The sequence below is a fragment of the Enoplosus armatus genome, chromosome 21 (genome assembly GCF_043641665.1).
Source record: "Enoplosus armatus isolate fEnoArm2 chromosome 21, fEnoArm2.hap1, whole genome shotgun sequence".
NCBI classification, from domain to species: Eukaryota; Metazoa; Chordata; class Actinopteri; order Centrarchiformes; family Enoplosidae; genus Enoplosus; species Enoplosus armatus.
The window spans coordinates 7,641,157-7,658,816 of record NC_092200.1 but is presented as its reverse complement, the minus strand read 5'-3'; the positions used below and the strand labels follow the sequence as shown (position 1 = coordinate 7,658,816).

The window sequence follows — 17,660 nt, the reverse complement described above, 5'->3', positions numbered from 1 at the left end:
TACAACTGGCACCAACAGCAACAACTCCTGCGTCGTCCCACCTCTGCAAAAATTGCCCTGACTGGTTGAGAGACAGTTTACATCGAAGGAAAACCGCTCCGTGCTAAAAAAAAAAAAAAAAAGAAAGAAACGCCCCAAAATAAAGTACGTCATCACCATGCGTCAGTTCTTCGGCGTGCCCCGGAAGTAAATAGTCACATGGTCTTGGGTCATATCAACAATGTTGTCCTCATGGAGATACATGTGCAGGTTAAGGTATTTATGTGTTTAAATTAGACAAGAGTTTTCATCCTGTGCTTTACGGTTGTCGACTGTTTTAAACCCACTTATGTTTAATGACGTTAGCTTGTTAGCAAAGCTGAGCGGCTGTATGGTTGAAGCCGGATAAAGTTAACGTTAACTAGCTCACGTTACCCAGCTCATAGTGAAATATCTTGAGTCTAATTTGTAGAGATGAAGGGAAAATGGAAGCAGAACAGCAAAAAGAAGAAGGGAAATGTAGTCTTACAGAAGTACATGGTGGCAGTGGATGAGTTTATTAAAAGCAAAAGTGGCCCTCAAGAAGTGGAGAGTGATCATGGGTTGAGATATGTAAAAAAGAAAAGCAGAAAGGAGCAACGCAAAGAAAAGCGAAAAATGAAAAAAGCCAAAATGAAAAGTCATTATGAGGGTAAAAAGACCTTCAGTGTACCCCTCGATGATGGTGAAAACTCAGGAGCACCAGCTGATAAACAGCAGCAGCAGCAGAAGACGAAAATGGAGAAAGCAAAGAAACAAGTAACAAAAGCAAATTCAAGCAAGTCCACAAGTGCTCCAACAGAGAAATCTGACAACTCTAAAACACCCACATCTTCCAAGAAAGGCAAGAAAATCACTAAGCTTCAAGAATCAAGAAAAATGGCCCTTCTGGAGGCAAACGAAGATGAGGACAGAGAAATAAAGAAGCTGGAGCGGTACCTGGGATTGAACAAGAGAAAAAACAAGAAAAGTCTCCCTCAGTCCTTTGTGGCTGATGGACTTGATTACATCCTTGGCATGCTTGACTCTGGCTCGTCTGCTGTGGGGATGTATGATGATGATGATGACATGGACATGGCCAAGGAGAACTTTGAAAAGCTCGATGAGGACGACTCTCAGCTGTCAGATGAGGACGACTCTCAGCTGTCAGATGAGGACGAAGAACCTGGAGATGAGATGGCGAGTGAAGGCGGTGATGAAGATACAGGTTCATTTGATGGTGAAAATGAGATGGATGAGGAGGATGAGGATGATGATGATGATGAGGAAGCAGAGGAGGAAATGGAGGATGATGAGCTGGATGAGAGTGATGCCGCTGACTCAGACAATGAAAATGAAGGGGAAGCAGAGGAAGAAGCAGACACTCCTGACACAAAGACACCAGGCTCCATGTCAGAAACTGTGAGTTCAGAAACATTTGTTTATTATTATCACAGCATTGACATCTTGTATACTTTATAATGGATCTAATTGTAATCCTCCAATGTTCAGGTCAGCTCTGCAGCAGGTAAATACGTGCCGCCTCACTTACGCAGCTCTGGAGATGATAAACGCAAAGCTGAGCTCGAAAAACTGAAGAGGAACGTGAAAGGCCTGGTGAACAGGTAACAGTCTCACCACAGCACAGAAATAACAAAAGTTGTATTAGTTTCTCTAATTGTGCTTTACAAGTCTATGAAATAAACAAAAAGCATTTTAATTTTATTCACTGTATGTTCAGATGATCATATAACATTTCCAAGAGTCAGAAATGGTTTTAAAATTTTGTTTGGTCTGTCCCAAGCCTACGTCTTAAAATTGCTGGTTTTGTGTGACGAACAGTCCAAACCCAAAGATATTCATTTTACAGTGATAAAATAAGCAGGTCCTCACATTTGAGAAGCTGGCGCCAGCAAATGTTTGGCATTTTTGCTTATTTAATTGACCAGTGGATTCAATGTTGTGGAGATACAGCCAAAATATTTGACCCTCAAATATTAATGGGTTTGTACAAAAGAAAGATATAGGCTGTTTTAATTATCACTGATGAGATTAGCACCTGACATCTGAGCTGGGTCTTAAGTTTGCTCTGTTAGAATTACCAGTGGGATCCTTTTAAAAGTGATAATTCATCATTTGTCTAACTTCTTCAGGCTTAGTGAACCCAACATGGCGTCCATCAGTGGTCAGCTGGAGGAGCTGTACATGAGCTGCAGCAGGAAGGACATGAATGACATCCTAACGGAGGTGCTACTAGCAGCCTGCGTCACCCCGACCCTGATGCCTGACAGACTGCTGATGGAGCATGTCCTGCTTGTCAGCGTTCTCCATCACGCCGTCGGGTTAGAGGTAACGATCCTTGCTTTTGAATTTGTAAACCTGTGATTGACGCAAACAAGTGCCAAAGGCAGTTTTGTAGGCGATGTCTGCAAAATGGATCTTAATTAAACAGGTTTTGGAGGCATTTCCATTCAGAGACCTTCAATCCACTGTCTCATCCACTGATAAGACTAACAATAGGAGTCAAGGAGCTTTTGGTTTTACCAGCCTGTGTGTGATAAGTAGTAACCACGGACAATTCACATCAGCTCATGGATTATTCATAGGAGGTTTTTTTCAAAGGGATTAGCTGCTTTCGCACATCTCTACTGTAAGTTAATGCTCTTTTAATGAATTGGGAAGTGATCTCTAACACCCTGGTTTCCTTCTCTTAAAGTGTAATAGGATTGTTATCTCTCAGTTGTATTGGCTCTCCATCCTGTAAATGACCTAAAACAGGATCATCAGTAAAATTAGCCGCCGTCAACAGCCGGCTTTTGACAAAGTTTGAGGGATATTTGAGATTATTTAAGGAAAATATTGTACCATTAAAAACTAACTTTATTGCTGAAATCTATCTGTGGATACAGCAACACTCCTTTACAGCATTGATTAGATTTATCATTGACTTTTGTAGTTCTGTTTATGAAGCTTTATAATGCAGCAGGCAATCATAATTTATATTTTGAGGTGTTCTAATGGACCATTATTTATCATATGTCATCGTCCTCAGATTTTAACATAAATAAATACAACATGAATCTGTAATATTCCCTTTTGTTCATTTCCCAGGTAGGAGCCCATTTTCTGGAGACGGTCGTGCGAAAGTTTGACGAGGACTACAAGAACCCGACTGAAGGAAAGGAGTGTGACAACCTGGTCTCCATCGTCGGTCACCTCTATAACTTCCAGGTGGTGCATTCTCTCCTCATCTTCGACATCCTGAAACTATTGGTCGGAGCCTTTACAGAGAAGGACATTGAACTAGTTTTGTTAGTGCTGAGGAATGTCGGCTTCACCCTGAGGAAGGACGACGCTCTGGCTCTCAAGGAGCTCATCTCTGAAGGCCAACGCAGGGCCAGTGACATGGGGTCCAAGTTTCGGGATCAGACCAGGGTAATGCAAACTGAGTTACGTTTTACTTTAATTGCCTTTTGTTTACAAGACACTCTTAATGACATAAAATTTTCCAGTGTTTGCTACTGCATTTTGTAATAGATTTCTCAATTTTGTATGCATTTTGGAAGCTTATATAACATTAGTTTATGTGCACACGTGTTCTCAGCTGCGTTTCATGCTGGAAACCATGCTGGCTTTGAAGAACAATGATATGCGGAAGATCCCAGGCTACGATCCTGAGCCTGTGGAGAGACTGAGGAAGTTGCAGAGGACTCTGGTGGGTCATATTTCATTTTAAATATCCTTATTTCCTTACATTACTCAAAATAAATGTAGATTTTTAGTGTGTAGCTTATAGGCACTGATTTTATTCATCGTACTGAACATGGTTCTTTTAAGGTGTTATTTTCAGTATAGCTCCCATTTGTACCACCAGGTGGCGCCAGAGTACCACCATAACAGGCTCAAAGTCCAGAGTGTTGCTGATGCTTTCAGCATGACCATCAATGTGGCTGTTTAAACATTTGTCTCCTTCAGGATTTCTAATTTGGTGTCCATCTTTAACTGGAGTTTGCCTCCTAAGTGCACTTGTGACTAATTTTGTGTAAATGTGGTACTCAGATCCAGCGGAGGGCAGCAGGCAGTGACATGAAACTAAGGGTCTCTCTGGACAATCTGCTGGCAGCAGAGCAAGTGGGCCGCTGGTGGATCGTCGGCTCCTCGTGGAGTGGAGCGCCCATGATCAGCAAACAAGGGACCGGGACCTCAAAACAGAGCACTGCTGAAGGACAGGTACTGCTGAAAACCACAGAGGGGTACATGTGTACAGTAGGCATCCCAGTACAGATCTGCAGCCATGCCATTGTATGGAAAGCAGATACTGAACTGATCACGTCCCGTTATGTCTGTGTTGTAGTATTTATAGTATTTACAGTGTTGTGTTTAATGTATTACAGTTTAAATTAATTTGTAATGTTCAAATTACATTCAGTGTTGATTTTAAATGAAAACAATTTCAAAGTAAATATTTTGCCACTTAACATCATCATCCATTATCACCATCATCTGAATTACATTTGTCAGTGGAGTATCAGTGGGCTACAGTATATTGTAATGCCTTAAGGAGGTCAGCACTGCCATAATTGGTCAGTATTAGGCATCAAACCTCAATACTTTGTTGACACTAACTGAAATGTGTCAGTTGCAAGTATCCAAAACAAGCTTGTTTTCTTGGTCAGATTTGTAATCTTGTTTACTTAGTCCTTGTTCAGATAGTTCCTCACTTGCATCAACATTTTGTCAAAGTTAAACAATTTTATTTATGCTTTTATTGAGTTCTTGTACTGTTGCTTGTGTTTAGACAACATTTAATATTTGAGAAGTTTGTCTTGACTTTTGTTTAATGCAAAAAAGGTTTTAAAAGTTTCTCAAAACAAAGTTGTTGTTTTTTTTGTTTCAGTTTAGTGCTAAAGTCTTAGAGCTGGCTAAGAAACAGAGGATGAACACCGAGGTCAGAAGAAACATCTTCTGTGTGATTATGACCAGCGAAGATTACATGGATGCATTCGAGAAACTGCTCAGGTTTGTTATCACTCACCTCTACAGAATGTCTCTATGATAAGTTGGAAATATGACATGCTCATTGTAGCCGTGTTTCACTTCAAAGTAGTCCAGCTGTAAGGTTGATATTTTAATTTTCTCCGTGTGAAGGATGGGCCTGAAGGACAAGCAGGAGAGAGAGATTGTTCATGTTCTGATGGACTGCTGTCTGCAGGAGAAAACCTTCAACGCCTATTACGCCGTGCTGGGAGAGAAATTCTGCTCCCAAGATCGCCGCTTCCAGGTACTCTAGCTGGTAAAACCCATACCTTGATGACTGAGAATAAAAACTATCCTCACTTACACAGCACTTTGCAAATATACAGACCCTCTTTTAAATCTCCACAACATCATCAAATAAACTTGCCCTAGTAACAGAAAAGCTTGATGGGCTAACTCCACAATTACAATCAGATTAGCACATGTAACTAACTTTCTTCTAGACAGTCCTTTGATATGTAAAACATGAAATTGTTATCTTGAGAGCAGAAACAAATGTACGCATAATTTTTCTCTTTACTTCTTCCTAACTAATTTGCTGGATCACAAAAAAAATGTATCTATTATAAATGCTGTTCATATGCAAATGCTTTATAGTTTTATTATGTTTTAATATGCTGATTATTTTCTTGTTTAATTAATCATTTAGTCTGTAAAAGTCAGAAAATTGTGAAAAATGCCCGATACTATTTCCTTAATCCCAAAGTGATGATGTTAAAGAGCTTGTTTTGTCCAACCGAAACCTGATGAAATTCAGTTCACTATCACATAAGACAAAGAAAAGCAGCCAATCCTCCTAATTCAGTTGCCAGAACTAAGGAATGTTTGGCATTTTTGCTTGAAAAATCATAATCCATCATCTAAATAGATGCAAATAATTTTTCTGTCAATCAAGTAATCAATTAATCGACTTCTCGTTTCATCTCTAGTCAGGTTTCATTAGTCTTTATGTTTTTGCAGAAGTTAAACTGATAAATGGTGACAATAATAATAATAATAATGATACAAACGTCAATGCTCTATCAAGTAATTATCAGAATCAGATTAAGGGAAGTAAATCTCTTAATTGCTTATGAATGTTGCACATTCAGTAAATGACAACGGTACCATTTAAAGCCACAGTACACTCTGATCATGGTCCTTAATCAAAAATGGATCATGTGGGTGGAAATTTGAATGACCTGCTGGATGTGTGTGACCACCCAGTCTCTTAAACTGTGTGTGACCTGGCCTGTGGTTCACCTCTGCAGTGTGGGAGCCTCTCGCACCTCTCACCTCCGATATTATTTGACTCAAACTGTGACTACAAACAATGGGGGTGAGACCACACTTCCTACTTTGCTGCCATGTAGGCCGCAGGTCCATATCAGAAACTGATGACCATTGTCCTCTTCAAAGAGCTCGAACCAGAGCTGGCGGGAATGTTTGCTTTTCACATGTAAACTGGGTCTGCATGAGAGGATTACCTGTGCAGAGGAGCCTGTTTCTGTTGTTTGTAGTTTTTACTACTGTTTTTGGGGAGACGTCGGTGTATCATTCAGTGCAGTTATGCAATCTTTCAATTTGTGTTCTCCAAGATGACTTTCCAGTTCAGCCTATGGGACAAGTTCAGGGAAATGTCCAACCTCCCCAGCAGCACCTTTAACAACCTGGTCCAGCTGGTTTCCCGCTTCCTGCAGAGGAAGTGCCTCTCACTCTCCATACTCAAAGTAAGTGACATGTTGTGAGTAGGTTGAAGCTTTAACAATATCACATTTATATATTTCATAATGTAGATTGAATTAAATCCTCATTACGGTCTCCTGTGTTTTTCTGTGTAGGTAATAGAGTTTGGGGAACTAGATAAACCCACAGTGCGCTTCTTGCGTCTGGTGCTGACTAAACTGCTGAAAGAAACTGAGCCTGAGGACCTAGCCAGCATATTCGGAAGGTGAGCTTCATTGTGCATACAGTTAGTTCGTAGAGTTTTGGAGATTTAAACATGTAAATTAATACAAAATTTAAAAACAAAACAAAACAATCAGTCTACAGCCATAGTAGCAGCTCTGTGAGGCTGTACGAACAGCAGTTAGCAAGTATAATGTTTACGATGTTCATTAGTGTGTTAGCATGCTATTATTTGCTAATTAGCACAGCTAAACAAGTGCCGTCGAGGCTGATGGGAACGTCACTAGTTTCGCAGGTATTTGGTTATAAACCAAAGTATTGGACCTGATGATGCCGCTAGATGGAAAAATCAGGGGGTCCCCAAAGTGATTACCTTTCATCCTTTAGGGAACATGAATGTGTGGAAACATTTCACTCAAAACCACAGATGTGGACCTCAAGGTGGCGCCAGAGAAAAAGTCAACAGATGAGTCGGAAGGATTCATCCTCTGGGGATCATAAATGTCTTTACACAATTTCATGGCACTACAAAAAACCGTGGTTGAGATCTTTCAGTTTGGACCAAAATGGTGGAGAGACTGCGAGCGTGGCTAAAAAGTCTATTGTAACAGTTGAGCAATGTTAACCACTCATCTTTATTGCTTCGCACCATGTGAACGCCTGAAATCAATGTCCTTCATTGTTTCCCATCTGCCAGGATTTCAGGAATTCCCAAGCTAGGAATGCTGCGGGAGGGCTTGAAGCTTTTCATCAGCCACTTCCTGCTGAAGAATGCCCAGTCACAGGGACCAGCTGAGCAAGCAGCGATGCTGTCGGAGCGCGCCCAGGTCGCCACCAAAGCCATGGAGGCCAAAGAGGCCAAGCTCAAACTGTAAAACACACGCACACATACACAGCCACACACACCAGAAACCCAACACAGGTACGTAACAAAACTGTGGAACAGAAGAAGGCTTGTTAGTGGGAATCAACTCTTAAAACAAAAAACAAACCTACCGTTTTCTTTAAAGAAGAATAAATATGTTTTTGATATTAAGTTAATGTTTTTGCTTTGGGGAGTCCATGTACATAATTGTTACCATGAAGATTTTAAATCTGGAAGATACTGATGCCTTTAGAGACACACCACTATGTATATTATTTTAATGCAGTGTGTATTGGGTCAGCTGTCTTATTCTGCAGTAAATAACTAGATAGAACAGATTTTGCTTAATGATAATTAGCAATACCTTGGATTTTTGATATATTTCACGTCCCCAATACATTGTCCATGATGGTGCTTGTACATTTGTTGATAAAACAAAAAATATTGTACCTTACCAGATTTGTTTCATATGCAGGCACTAGAGTGTAACAAATGTTTATACAATATGCTAAACATTAGTCATAAAAGCCTCAATAAATCACGGACATTTTGCTTAAAGCTTTGACTCCTTTTGTAGAGATTTTCTCTTGCCACCGCTCTCATTTCTTCTTCTACGCCTTCCATGAATTTTTATGGAGACAGTGTACAGCAAGAGTGAATATTGTTGAGCTCAGACACCTGGAGCCATCCGTCTGGGCTCTGCCAAGTCTATTTACACATTATAATAAAGTCTTTCTCAGCCTTAAACACAACTGATTTCCGTTGATGTGTCCACTAAACAAGAGCAGCAGGAACAGAGAGGGACGGTGGTGTCGTTCATTCAGTGTTTGCACACCCTGATGAAATGACCCGGGGCCTCGTGTCTAGCCTATTCTGTTTGCTCGCTGACACCAGTATCTGCCCGCGTGGTTAGCATAGCGGAGTCATTCTGTTACATTTGATACTTGCTCCTATTAATTAGCTCCATCGGCGCGGCCTGTATCAATCTGAGGCTGGAGTGTGGCCTGAGGTCAGGAATGGGCCACCAAGGTCAACCTGAGGAAATGTTCTTCACTAGTCCACAAACCACACTTTAACCTCATGTTGAAGGGAGTTGTTTTAATTACATGTAACGTTTGAGATGCCGTGTTTGTTGACAACGAGCACGTCCCTCAAATAGGCTTTGGGCTTGAATAGCTGTGGTGTTTTTATTAAGAAATGACGGAGACCTGTGGGAGAAAAACTGGAGAATTAATCCGTTGAAGGGTGGAGATAGTGGGATCAATAGGCTCACTGTGCAGCCCATACACTGGCCATTGTCTGCAGCCGTGAGCCAGAGAGTTTACCTGGTGTACTCTGGTTGGGCTTGACCCTCAGCTGAACTTTGATTTAGTCTGCTAAAGCAAAAGCAAACAGCAGAAGATAACCAACAGATCCCTCTGTAAACTTGCTACAGATGACACATAATCAGTCAACCCCTGCTATAGTTTAACACTGATGACTGCAGGAACAATGACAAGTACGACTGTTTTCTGTAAAGTAACTGATGCATAGTGTAAACCCATGTACAGATGAGTTATTAAACTGTCTTTATACCTATAAGCTCAGTCACATTGGTAGACTTTGCCCAATTTAATCAAAAGATATTAAAATAAAAGATTAGGCCGAGAGAAGATCATATTAGGTATCAATAAATTAGGTAATAACACACCCTGAATAGGTACATGTTAGGAAAAGTAGGCTGATGGGATGTTTGGTTTGAATCTTTCTTGTAAAATGCAGAGCCCATAACACAATTTACATATGTCTTATGTTCATAAGCCCGTTGCTCCATTGTTTTGGGTTTAAAATCAAATCAAATGAAGACCATGCAAAAACTTAACAAAGTAAGAGCTTAGACTTTTTATATTTGGCCGCAAAACATGTAGGCTATGGAGCTATTAACAAATAGGAAGAATATTATTTAAATCGGCTTTTATCAATTAAAAAACCCAACAATTATTAATATTTTAAGAGTTGTTATTGAGGCTAAATGAGTTTAAAATGATTTCAGCCCTGGGAATAGTGCCTGAGCAGCCAAGTTGTCGCTCAACAAGCCGTTTAAAAGGTTTATTAATGCAGCGAGCCCATTGCTAGTGTGGTGTGAAATGTTTCCTCCGTCTGACTGCCTGCTCGCTGTTTGCTCTCACTGCACGTTTGCACAGATCCGACAGCGCTATTAACAGTAATTCCCATGACCCGAGCTGTCAGAGCAAGGAGGAAAACACAAGCCTCTGTCCGCGTCCGAGCTGAGACGCTGCAAGTGTGTCGTAAATCAAGGGACGACATCTTTTTTTTTTTAAAAACCACAAGACTTGCGCCAAAATACCAAGTGAGTTTTCTATAAAAACATTTTATTTCACATTGTTTTCACCAAGGGAGACGCTAAACAATAATTTAGCATGCACTGGTATGACCATTTTATAAATACAGTATAGAAAAATAAACATAACATTTTTTTCCAGCGTCATATGGCACACTACGGAAACACCACAAAGAACAAAATACGGCCAAAATAAGACAAATGACAGCGGAGTATTTACTGTAGTGTGGGATACAGGAGATTACTGAAAGATTATAATCATCACAGCAGGGAAAGATTGCAAAGTCCTGAGCCAGTTTACAGCGTTTGCATATAAACCATGCAGCATGTCACAGTTTACCTATAGCCGAGTGCTGAATGATGCTCCTATGTGTGTTATAAAACTTAAATCTCCTGCTTTATTGCTTGTTCAAGATCATCTATTCTTGACCTAAATTTTATTCTTTTCATGACAAAAAAAAGATGCTCATTAATTCCATGGAGGTGATTAGAGGTTGGATTACATGCAACTGCATTTTTATAGCGAAAATCCAGCACAGTCATTATAAACGCCCTTCTTCGGGCTTCAGGGCTGCGGGCTGTGGTCGCTGGTGTGATTCCTCTCGTCGTCTGAGGAGCAATCTGACGAGTTGTACAGGAAATTGTCGCCTTCGTCGTCGTCACTGTCCCTGAAGTCTCTTATTCTGCCGTTTTTTGAGTCTGTCTTGCTGTTATAGTCCGACTGTTCGAGTCCGTCAGATTTCTCCTGGCCGCTCTTGCTGCCTTTCTGCTTCTCGGCCTCCTGGGCGGCCTGCTCTTTGGCCTTCTTACTTCTCTTCCACTTCATGCGTCTGTTCTGGAACCAGATTTTAACCTGAAGAAGGGAAAATCATTTAGTCGAATTAGTTTAAACGTAAAAAGAAGGAGGCTACCTGTGCGTAACTATGCGTAAAGATTGCGTAAAGGTTGCCAGTCCGCTTGACATTGACCTCTGCGATGGGTTAGGGTTATTGTTATTGTCATACACTGAAGACATGTCTAAAAGTTATTTAATCTGGTATTAACTTTTTTTTTAATCCCTTGAATCAAATGAAAACAAAATATCAAAGGGATGAACTATTTTTTTTTTTTAGTTGAAACCATTGGAGTGACAAAAACCTGCTTTAATGTCTGATACATCCTCACGTGACACATGATTACTTTCAGAAAATTAAACTTTTAACTAATTAACTTTAAAAAAACATTTTTGAAGCCTGAAATAGTAAAAAAAAAATCTGTCATCGCTGTGAAATATATTACCTGAGTTTCTGTCAGCATGAGGGACGTGGCCACTTCAAAGCGCTTCGGTCGTGACAGGTACTTATTGAGTTTGAACTGATGCTCCAGCTCCAGCAGCTGCTGACTTGTGAATGCAGTTCTTGGTCTTCTGCACTTGCCAAGCAAGTTTGACTGCGCCTGAGCTGTAACAATAAAAAAAATAATACATTCCATACACCCTTTTAAAAAAAGACATGGCATAAAATATATATAAATTAAGAGACTCATGTCCAAAAACAACAACCTGCTTATGGCTGATAATAAAATGACCAAACATGTTAATGTTGTAAGGGGAACTAAAGAAGCAATCGTCATAATCAGTTCAAAATGAACAGCCCTCTGTTGTTATGGTGCAATAAAATCAAATTCTCTGCATGTCTGTGCTCCCTGCTTAAGCAACAAGCTCGTCCACATATGAATATTTCCATAGAGAAGCTATTTGCCCCTCCATTTTGAACAAATCTGTTAAAACGAGCAGAAACAAAAAGGCAGTATCTGGTGAGCAAATAGCATGTCGACTGTGGGTTTCACACTCTTCTGCTACTTTCCCACTGTCCATTATCTGTCCATTTTAGTTCCTCTCAGAAAAACCATCACTCTGTGACAGCTTCTCCATTCAGACGATCATAATATCTGAGAGAAATGCTGCGCCAACCTCAAAACTGACTTTGTTTATAAGTAAAATAAGAAGTTCATGCCTGTCTGTATCCGAGTCTTCAGCACAGCAGAAGCCCTAGAAGCAGCATCATGTAGTCCTACATTGTATCTACTGATATTTATTAATAATATTTATTAGCAACATTATAACAAATAAATCTGTCTTTTTGTGTACCATCAAACATTTTTACATCAGCCTGGGCCGCCATACACGACCAAAAGGCTATATAATCTTTTTTAGATTTATTTGGAGAAAAAATGGCAGAAAAATGGCAGAACATTCCTGAATGAAACATCTACTTACAATTAAAGTCAGACATTTTGGGCAGCATCATGCCGGCTGTGGAGACCCGGAGCCAGTGGTCCAGCTGGAAGGTGCTGGCTGTCAGTTTGATGGGATCACTGGCGTGGTGATGATGGGAGCCGTGTGGGTAGGGGTAGGACAGGGCAGGGTGTTGGCCTGTGAGGGCAGCTGCGGAGTAGGTGTACATGGGATGGCCGTAGAGAGCCTGTGCGGGGATCCCTGCGGTACTCTGCGGATGTAATCCAACCATGCTGTGCGGACTGTTGAGGAAACCCGGTTTAGGAATCAAGCCGCATGTGGAAATCCTCGGCGGAGACGGCGTCTCGTTGCGTAAAGACTCAGCGCTGGTGGTCAGCTGAGCGGCTGACACACTCACAGACGACGGGATGGAGGAGGAGGACAGGGAAGTCACAAGCGCGAGCGGAGAGGTCTGCACCTTGGGTGTATCGACAGCTAAAAGCGCGTCAATGCGAAAGTTTTTGGATTTCTCCATTGGGCCCCCGGTGCGCTTCCGTGTCGCCTCTGCTGCCGTAAACGAAGGAGAAGTCAGTGCCGTTCTCCCACCTCTCAAAAGTTATGATGTGGTCCGGAGTGTGAGAGAGGAGCTCCGTGTGACACTTAATCCCTTTCAGATGGAGGCGATTGGTGCAGCCGGCTGGCAGGGGGCTGTCCCAAACCTCACAGACCCGCCAACGCCTCTCTGCGCTAATCACTGGAGAGCACGGTGCTGGCTGCGCTACTGCTTCATAAAATATTGCTATTGTAGGAAAATGACGCAAACGTTTGAAATAAAACTTACATTTTTTGATCACTTATAACTGGATGTTATTTTTTGCCCATGTGTAATTCGTTAACAGTGGGTTTGTGGAGCAAAAAGGAGGACTTTATTCGTATTATGATGGCAGGAGTAAATGTGCTCCTCCTGCTGTACATTTTTGGGGGACTGGCTTTACTGTATGCATCACCAATTTGACCAAGGTCACAGGAGCATGTGTAGTAACGTTTTATTAAACATCTGCAGCCACAAACACTCCAGAATGACCATCATATAAACACTTAAATAAATAAATTCATATTTACCATCTTAATTTTGCAGTAGGTCAAGATCATTTCCCTTGATTATCTATACTGTACACCCAGAATTTCCTTGAATTTAAAAAAAGAACATGGTATCAATATGAAATGACATTACAGAACAAAGCATGTTATGAGTGTGTATCCACTATCTGTTATTTATATGAAATAGGACCTAAATAACATCTGTTATTTAAAAAAAGCATGCACAAAAGTGAACATCTTGAGCCGAAGCACCCTGTGAGGCCAACAGGGAAATTTAAGTAAAAGCCCTCCTTCTGTCGCTCTCCAAACCTGGAGGTGACAGACGCACACTGGCCTGTTTATAATGGAGCTGTATAACCAAATTGATTGGGTTAAATCCTCACTGCTTCTAACATGATGTTATCAGAAAACCAGGTTTTGTGTTGAGACTTTCGACCATGGATTTTCCTACGTTAAAAAACGACTTTTCTCCAAAAACGTACTGAATACTGAGAATATTGTTTGTAATTTTTCTTATCAAATCAAAAAACATCACTAGGGGCAAGCAACTGGATTATTTTCACTTCCCAGAAAAGCTGTGAGTCGCTGTCAGAATAAGTCAAAACATTTTGTAATTGAAAGCTGGAAAGTGTGATGAGGAGAGGGACGCAGCTAAGAGGCCAGTGGCTCCGGGTGACTTCGGTCTAATAAGCCACTTAAAGTTAATGGAAGAGGAGGTCACAATGAGAATTATTGACACCCAGTTGCCCTTAACCTGTCTACCAATAAAGCTGATTAGTTTTTGTCAATTCATCAGCTAACCGCGCTCCTGGGACGTTTATTTGCTCGGGGGAAATCAACAAGTCACCAGGTAGTTTTCAAGTAAAGGATCGCCATTTAATTGTGGACCTTGATGATCATGACCAATTACAGAATGATAACGGGGAGATTGATGTGGACCTGGGATGGAAACGTGGGGAAAAAAAATAGAAAGAGAAGAGGCAGACAGAGAAAGAGTCTATTCACTAATGTGCTTTTCACAACTTATTTTTGTGGGGAAATGGTGCAAAAGCTGATGATATAGTCCCTAAATGATTAGATGCAGAGGTCTCTGATTCTTACACTTCGACAAATTGCTCTAAATGTTCCTGAAATTAGCTTTTTTTTTTCATAAATATATTTCTGGTCATTTTTATTTCACCTTTGCTTTCAATTACAATGATAAAAGACGCACACTGAGAGCCAGGAGAGAGGATGAGGGTGCGGGGCAGCTATTTAAAAGTTATTATGATATTGTGAAGGGCTAAATAAACATCTTCACCTCTGGACATTCAGCAGAAATGAGTCGCCAAAAGGGAAGTCTTGTTTTGCAGTTCTCTCATCAATTAACCGCATTTTTATCAGCCTCCTGCGTGATTATTCTAACAGTCTTGATCGCCACCAGCTCGAGCTGCGCCGTGTCCCCACCGCGGGTTTAATTTCATTAAGGGGCCCGCATGAATATTTCTATTAAAGCAGCGGTGAAATATGGAGCCATTTAGTATTGGCCTTCACCGATCACCCAGATTTATCGCTCCTTTTCATCACATCTAGGGGAGAGAAAATTAATAAGGCACCCAAGATGGAACCGGACCCTAAAACCTTGGTGTTTCCTGAAAGCTGTTAATTTGCTCTGTAATTACTTTCACAATTAACTAAAATACAAATCAAAGTGACAAATCGGGATGGTTTATATATTAATTACCTTCGGCAAATGTGTTCATTATAAATAGGCAATTTAAAGGGACCTGCACTGTCTCTTTTAATGCAATAAATGCGTCCGGTTAAATTGGCACAAATGGCCGCTTCCATGAAAAGTGCAAAACTGCTTTTAAAAACATTTGTAGCTCATAATCATTTTTTTCCCTATCTGACATCACATGAGCTGCCAAATTTCTGTCAGAAAAAAACCTTAATATCAATGTCAGTATCAGTATGCGATAATTACAGAAAGACTTATATCTCTGAAAGAAACATCTGGATCTCAAACTCTTCGTGGAATTCGATATTGCTGCTTAATTTGCCTCAGACGCGTTATCAATTCACTTTGAATGGAGAGTATACCTAAGCCTATGTGTTATATAATATAGGCCAAACCAGATCCTATTGATGAAACAATTTGCCTGTGCCTCGTGCTCATCCTTTTAAAGCCTTTATTCGTTCAGTCAATAAAAATCCCGATGACAGAAGCCATTTTCTGGTTGACAAAAAGTGTAGAGTGCAATAATAATAATAATAATAATACTAATAATAATAATAATAATAATAATATATATTCCCATAAATACCTAAAGCAAATTACTTTATGAGTATATGGCCTTTAATTCCCATGAAAATGAGCCAAAGGCCACTTCAAAATATAAAACACATACACAATGGGTAAGTAAATGAATAAAATATCTGTAATGTATGTATTAAAACACAAGTTTCATTTATGAAATGGCTGGTTGACTTGACCATTATATTCACATTTGGATCTTGGACTGCAGCTTTTACTATTACTACTACAAAAATCTCACTTTTTAAGTCACGATGAACTCAACTCAAGTTTTGATGCTACAGAAGCTAATGCACCATTGTGGAAAAAGTCAGCAAATACTGTTAAACACATGTTAACACTGTGGAGATTTGTGCTCTTTCAGTACAACAGAAAACAAAATAATTTCACTGACTATGTCATGTTATGTTATGGTAAAGTGAAGTTTATAACCTCTTTTTGTTGACTTTGTCAGAGAGGTATTGATTTAGTGGTACTGTTTGTTTTGATATGAATATTTAGTTCATCCCATTTAAATGCATGAGGGGGTGAAATTAGAAAACAGGCTTTCTTGTAGGGCTGTTGTATTAGATTCCATTTTATTATACAAGTGAACCTGATGGTTTGTACTGTATATGTGTAACAACTGATAAAGAGGACAAAGCAAAGTCTTCTGTGGAATCAGATCGTTGAAGGCTGACATTTGCATGCAGAAACAGAAAAACCTCTACTACTGATAATAATCATCATCAGTACTTATCATATATACTTATTATCATCTTTGTGTAAAATGTTTATGTCACACTTTTCGAAACAAACGTACATGCCCCTAAAAAACCCCAAGGAAATTATCATCACAACTGTGGTGCCACCATATTACATAATTAATTTCCAAATGCACAAAAATCACATGAAATTGATAAAGAATTAAAAAGGCCTCATAGTAAAGACACAGACTCAGCCATCCAGGTTGCTCAAGCAGATCCTTCCGCTTTCATCCAAGACGTGCAAACTCACGAGGGATCAAAAGTTCAGAAAGATAACTAAATCAATTCTAAAATGTAGATAAACTAGTGACAAGAAAGTTAAACAAAGGAGATACAGTTCAGCTCTACAGTTAAGCCTTGCTGTAGCAATCCCATTATATGTACTAGAGCTATTCTAGATCTTTAAGAGGACATTGTAAACATTGGTAAAACAGTTATGCAGAGAGTCCAACCTTTTCTGTTTATCCTCGAAACACTGGCAGGAGGTGCGATTCCCTCTAGTTATTTATGAGGTGGACTGTTATTGGTCCAAGCAACGAGCCTTGAGGTACACCACATGTAATTGAGGACTGTTAGGAGATGAACACACACACACACACACACACACACACACACACACACACACACACACACACACACACACACACACACACAGACACTCCATTAGTCAATTAAAATAAACAGTCCAGTGCATTGCAGTATATGATAGATTTTTGCCCCACACTGGCAGGCTATTGTTGTTTTTGGCTGTATCTGACTGGTTTAGTTATCTGTATTTCAAAAAGGAAATCACTAATAATGAAGAAAATGTTCCCGTGGTCACCTAATGGGGATAAATATTGCTACTATTCTGCAATGAAATGTGGTAAATCAAAAGTCTCTTCCAGTGATTTGAATTCAATTTTCTCCAGACATAAAGGGAATTGAAGTATGTTCAGATTTTTCTGAGCACTTTAGCGCCTTTTTGTAATTTACTTAAAGTAATTTACAAATTCATTAAAATACATGATTATTGCCTTTTCCAGAGGTCAAGAAAGAACTTTCAATCAAAACTTTTCAGCCAAGATGAACGAGAAGTCCTTGAAGTCCTCAGAAAGATGAAGACATTTGAACATCTACAGTTCCATGACTCCATCTACTGTGTGATACTACTATGTTCGAAAGATTTAAAACAG

The 17,660-nt window shown here is 40.0% G+C and overlaps 2 protein-coding genes across 2 annotated transcripts; one reads left to right on the top strand and one right to left on the bottom strand.

Moving 5' to 3' along the window:
- The first annotated feature begins 316 nt into the window (after positions 1 to 316).
- Positions 317 to 8,489, top strand: nom1 (nucleolar protein with MIF4G domain 1). The gene is made up of 11 exons (XM_070928273.1): positions 317 to 1,419; positions 1,510 to 1,622; positions 2,151 to 2,346; positions 3,109 to 3,432; positions 3,602 to 3,712; positions 4,057 to 4,227; positions 4,895 to 5,016; positions 5,146 to 5,278; positions 6,612 to 6,743; positions 6,855 to 6,964; positions 7,619 to 8,489. Exons 1-11 carry the CDS (start codon positions 454 to 456, stop codon positions 7,794 to 7,796), a joined length of 2,556 nt encoding a protein of 851 aa, XP_070784374.1. The 5' UTR covers positions 317 to 453; the 3' UTR covers positions 7,797 to 8,489.
- A 2,203-nt stretch (positions 8,490 to 10,692) lies between these two features.
- On the bottom strand, positions 10,693 to 12,877 carry mnx1 (motor neuron and pancreas homeobox 1). Its single transcript, XM_070928426.1, has 3 exons — positions 12,385 to 12,877; positions 11,406 to 11,566; positions 10,693 to 10,980 (listed from the first exon to the last, which is right to left on the bottom strand). Exons 1-3 carry the CDS (start codon positions 12,875 to 12,877, stop codon positions 10,693 to 10,695), a joined length of 942 nt encoding a protein of 313 aa, XP_070784527.1.
- Positions 12,878 to 17,660: the final 4,783 nt, after the last annotated feature.

Bases quoted from the DNA above. Each gene is read 5' to 3' on its own strand.
- nom1 (XM_070928273.1), top strand. From the start codon at position 454: ATGAAGGGAAAATGGAAGCAGAACAGCAAAAAGAAGAAGGGAAATGTA. The intron at 4,228-4,894 runs GTACTGCTGAAA...TTTTTGTTTCAG, and splicing joins AGAGCACTGCTGAAGGACAG to TTTAGTGCTAAAGTCTTAGA. The intron at 5,017-5,145 runs GTTTGTTATCAC...CTCCGTGTGAAG, and splicing joins GCATTCGAGAAACTGCTCAG to GATGGGCCTGAAGGACAAGC.
- mnx1 (XM_070928426.1), bottom strand. From the start codon at position 12,877: ATGGAGAAATCCAAAAACTTTCGCATTGACGCGCTTTTAGCTGTCGAT. The intron at 11,567-12,384 runs GTAAGTAGATGT...TTATTGTTACAG, and splicing joins CAAAATGTCTGACTTTAATT to CTCAGGCGCAGTCAAACTTG. The intron at 10,981-11,405 runs GTAATATATTTC...TCCCTTCTTCAG, and splicing joins TCATGCTGACAGAAACTCAG to GTTAAAATCTGGTTCCAGAA.